Here is a 4,804-nt window from a genome sequence, read left to right as displayed (position 1 = left end):
ACTGCGTGTTCGCACAGTGAGATAACTTAACTGTGAAAGTCACCGATGGAAAAAAAAAAAGCAAAGTTCAAGATTTTTTTAACTCCCATTGATTAGAATAAGTCACAACCTCATTATTATGACATAATTAATAACTAACAATTTAATACGATTAACAAAAATATAACAATATCCAACTTTCTTCCTATGATTCTAAACGCACAAAATACACCAATTCAACTTAGAGGTGGGCATAAAACCCATTTTCGGACCCGGCTTGATATACATGACCCAGTCCTACTTGACTCGCGTACAAACCAGGTTTCGGTTTTTCAGAGAAACTATACCTAGACCCGACATAACCAGTTCCACCTCTATCAGAGCAAAACCCAAACCCACCTCAGCCAAATCGGATAAAAACCTGACAAAACCGGGGAAAAAAACCGTATATACCTGAAACCGGTTCTCCCGACTCCAAGAGACCCGATTTGCCCACCTCTAATCCATATATCCTTTTGCAATGTCGACTTGTAAGACCATGAGTAGTCATAATGTCTTACCTTCAAGCATTATGCTTAACGTATATCACTTTCACATGATGTCACCCCAAAACGCATGACATTAACTCACACCAACTTCCAATGTTAACTTCTCCATCGATCATACCGAACTCAACACCAAACATCGACCAATTCACATACGCACGTACCTAATTCGAGTGAAAATGGCCAGGGTTCTGTTGCCGGTGATATTAATAATTATGGCGGCAACTGGTGAATGTGTGTGGTTTAATCTGCCTCGATCAGGAACCAAGTGTGTGAGTGAGGAGATACATAATAACGTTGTTGTTGTTGGAGATTACGTTGTGGTTTCTGATGATCATCTTCATCCTACTCCCACTATCTCATCTCAGGTAATTTATTACTTTGTTACACATATTGTAAACGAACTGGACGTCTGGTTGTCCGTTCATCAGGAGGTTAGTTTATGTTCGCCCATTTAATAAACGAACAGAACATGAACAAACATGAACAAAAAAATTTCGAATTAGGCCACATTTGTTCAATAGTGTCCGTGAACGTTCGGTAATGTGTTCGTTTACGTCCATCCGATTACGTTCGGTAATGAAGAATTTGAAGCTTGTTTGTTGTTTGCGGTGCGGGCATATACTGTATACATGTGTGAACCCTCGGGTGGGCAAAAGTGAAATTGCACTAATTTTGACGTCATTTTACTAATCTCGTGAAAATAACGTTAAAAGTGACGGAAGGTTGATCAGGCATCATGTGGTGGCGCTGATAGCCGAAAGACAAGGGAACATGCACCAATCGGCAGTGTCCCGATGGTTGAGTGTTATGTGCCTTATGTCCAAGCTTGATGCAAAACTACTATCGAGCCGGGGGTCTCACCGGAAGCTATTCCTAAAGGGTAGAGGTAAGGCTGTCTACATCTTACCCTCCTCAGACCCTACATAGCTTTGCTATTGGTGGGATATACTGAGTACGATGATGATGATGATGATGATGATGATGATGATGATGATGGTGTTTGTTGTTTCTCGTTAAACACTAATAGATTTGTGGATTTTGAATTTCAAGACATTATTTTGATATGATTATGTTTTCATTACTATGTTAAGTGTTTCAGATTTCTAGGTGAATTTGTTTGGATTTAGGATAATGTATAATTGTTTATGTTCGTTTGTCTGTTAGTCATTTCTCTTTGTTTGACCGTTAGAGTTGTTTACGCTCGTTTGTCCATTAGTGTTCGTGTGTTTGTCTGTCCATTAGTGTCCGTGAACCGTCCGTTTGTCTGAAAAAAGCTTAACGGACAAACACAGACAAGGTCTCGTCCGGTTCTGTTCAGTTCATTTACAGCCCTATCCATACTGATTTTGACCCAAGAGGAGGTGGTTCGACCGATCGAGGTACTCATAGAGGAGGCAGCTTGAACACGAGGGGTGGCGAGTAGTGTTGCCTTTAATTTAAAAAGGAAAAAAAGAAAAATGATTTTAAGTTACTTGAGAGGAGTGTTTCATTGATTTTGGGGTAGTTATAAATGGCATGCCAGTCTATTATTGGTGGGAATTGTGGTACTTGAGTTGAGGGTAGCACCCCTCTCTCCCTTACTGTATAATTTCGGCTTCAAAAGCACGCATGAGGCGTGAGGCGATCTGGAAAACATCTCATGGTCTTAAGGCAGGTCTCATGCATATTTTGGTCAAAGTTGGTTATGTTAGGGGATGAAGGAGGCTGATATGTAAAGAGATGCAGCTTCTGGTTATACATAGATTGATGCCTGGTTTACTTGGAGTTCCTTGCGCTTTTGAAATCCAAGTGTACATAGATTAAATTTTGAACCTAATCTGGCAACTAGTTGAAACATGATTTTATCTGCTCAAGGGTAATTCTATAAATTGCTTGCAGTGTTTTTAATCTTCATATTTCTTAAAATGCCCTGATGCAAAAGCATATTGTAGTGCCAAGTGGCATGGGCGAATCTTCTCTCACTTGTACAAGGAACTTGTATATGCACCTATGTCATGCTGCATTGCTGCGTGTGTGTGTGTATACATGTATAGTTGCTGCATGCTTTACAGTCCAACTTAAAAGTTTTTCATGGAAATTTCTATTATATGACGCTTTTAAGGTAATTAATGCATGTCTGGACTTTTCTGCTTGTAATCAAGATTATTTGTATAGAGTACATGGTTTTTGTGTATGTTTGAAAACAAATGAAATTTAAATATGATTTTGGCTATATTTGCAGGTTACATCACCTTATGGAAACATTCTTCATCATATGGATACTGTAACACATGGTCAATTTGTGTTCACATCAACCGAGTCTGGTCAATATCTGTCATGTTTCTGGGCGGACCGCCCTGGTGAAGGTGGTGCCTTGAGTGTTAATATTGACTGGAAAACTGGAATTGCAGCAAAAGAATGGGAGTCGGTTGCTAGAAAAGAAAAAATTGAGGTGAGTAATATACTTTTATCATATGTGGAATATTTTCGTGATTTACTTCCAAATTGCCTTTATAAATCTATGATGCAGTGTAATTAAAACCATTTGTCAAATTAAATGTATGTTATTGGTTGAGTTGCTTCGTAGGGCGTTGAGCTTGAGTTGAGAAAGCTTGAAGGAGCAGTGGAGGCCATTCATGATAATCTGTTATACCTCAAGCGCAGGTTAACTTTCTTCTTGCAAATCATTTTAAGTCCAATCTTGTTAATCTGTAAAAGTGGCAAGATGGGTGTGTTGGGTAATGAGTCAAAACTCAAGCGGGTCAGGCTGCGTTGATCCGCTAACATTTTTTTATTTTGGTCTGTTTTCAGTAGTTTTTTTTTATATGAATAGGGATAGTTTCATATATCCATAACCCACAACTTGGTATAGTATTAGTATCATTATATATGAACAAACTTTCATATATTAATACCCAGTTTCAAATTTATGACACTTATACCCTTCCCTTTAAAATTGCATTAGGATATAAGAGTTTGTAGGGTAAGGAGAAAAAGAAGGGTATAATTGTCATTACAAATTTGTAAATAGTGAAATGGTTAAATATGAGATTTTAAGCATTTTAAATGGGTATAAATTATGTTAGTTTTTGCTTGTCGGATAAATATGATATTATGCAAGTTTTCGGTGGTATATATAAAATTTACGCATATAAATATAAATAATGAACGTGTTTTATATGATTTCAATAATAATCTAAATATTTAAATAAAACAAGTCAGGGGAATATATGTGTTAAAAAGATATAATTTAGACTGACTTTTAACCCGTTTGGCATGTTCCCCTTTGGCTTTTTTTTTATTGATCCAACCCGTTTGAGATAAAAACACAACCAAATCGACTCGTTTACAAGTAGACAGGTCAAACTTGCCACCTCTATTTATCCATTATTCTTGCATGTATGTGTATTTTGAAAGTGATCCGTGTTGTTTTAATGGTGATGTAGAGAGGCCGAAATGAGAGGAGTGAGTGAGACTACAAATTCTCGGGTAGCTTGGTACAGTATCTATTCCTTGGGTATTTGCATATTGGCTTCATGTGCACAACTATGGTACTTGACTCGTTTCTTCCAAAAGAAGAAACTGATCTAGAATTTTAACCCATCATGGTAATGTTATAAGATAGGACTTAATTTATGAAAGAATTATTGTTTATTTTTTCTTGATTATGGTGGATTCAAGATTCTTGATACCATGTGTAGAGATGCGAACTCCTACATATTCGCTTTTCGGATAATGGGAATTAGCTTAACATGTTTACACTTGTTATAGACATTTTTTCTTCCATGTTTGTGTTTGCACATTGTTTTAGGTTGATTTTTTTTAGTGTTTGTGATTAGACCATTGCGTCTGCTCTGCACGCTTTAAGTTTGCCATTATATTGTAGGAAGCGTATTTGTTTTTCAGAATTGTTACAAACCTAGGAACAATACCAGATCATGTGTTAAGTAAAGATAAAAGCATAGTACCACCAGAAAAGTTGCTAAGAAAGTTGATAAACCAATCAACAAACATGTTTGGGAAACAAGTTCCTGTTGTGCAAGTGTTGGTAAAAGGGCAGGTTCAAAGGGAAGTGCAACAGACCTTGATGGGTTTCGGTTGACAAGTTGAATTGATGAATCTGAGCACGACCCATATATTTATTTTTTATTATAAACGTCAACCATGATCATGTAAAACTTAAAAACATGTGGTCCGAACACGGTGATCCGTAAATTTATGTGTGTTTAAAGACATCAGCGATAACTGAACACACCTAAAATCATGTAACTCGAACTAGAACTGTGTTACCCATTTAT

The 4,804-nt window shown here is 37.0% G+C and overlaps 1 protein-coding gene across 1 annotated transcript; it reads left to right on the top strand.

The window, feature by feature from the left end:
• Positions 1-697: 697 nt before the first annotated feature.
• On the top strand, positions 698-4,301 carry LOC143606169 (transmembrane emp24 domain-containing protein p24delta3-like). Its single transcript, XM_077082028.1, has 4 exons — positions 698-892; positions 2,749-2,958; positions 3,094-3,170; positions 3,953-4,301. The coding sequence occupies exons 1-4, from the start codon at positions 704-706 to the stop codon at positions 4,095-4,097; spliced, it is 621 nt and encodes a 206-aa protein (XP_076938143.1). The 5' UTR covers positions 698-703; the 3' UTR covers positions 4,098-4,301.
• The last annotated feature ends 503 nt before the right edge of the window (positions 4,302-4,804 follow it).

This window comes from Bidens hawaiensis, unplaced genomic scaffold (assembly GCF_021521415.1).
Source record: "Bidens hawaiensis isolate Kalapana, Puna unplaced genomic scaffold, B.hawaiensis_p1.1 tig00073336_1, whole genome shotgun sequence".
Taxonomy (NCBI): Eukaryota; Viridiplantae; Streptophyta; class Magnoliopsida; order Asterales; family Asteraceae; genus Bidens; species Bidens hawaiensis.
The sequence above is the reverse complement of the archived record's forward strand: the minus strand, read 5'-3'. Positions and strand labels throughout refer to the sequence as shown.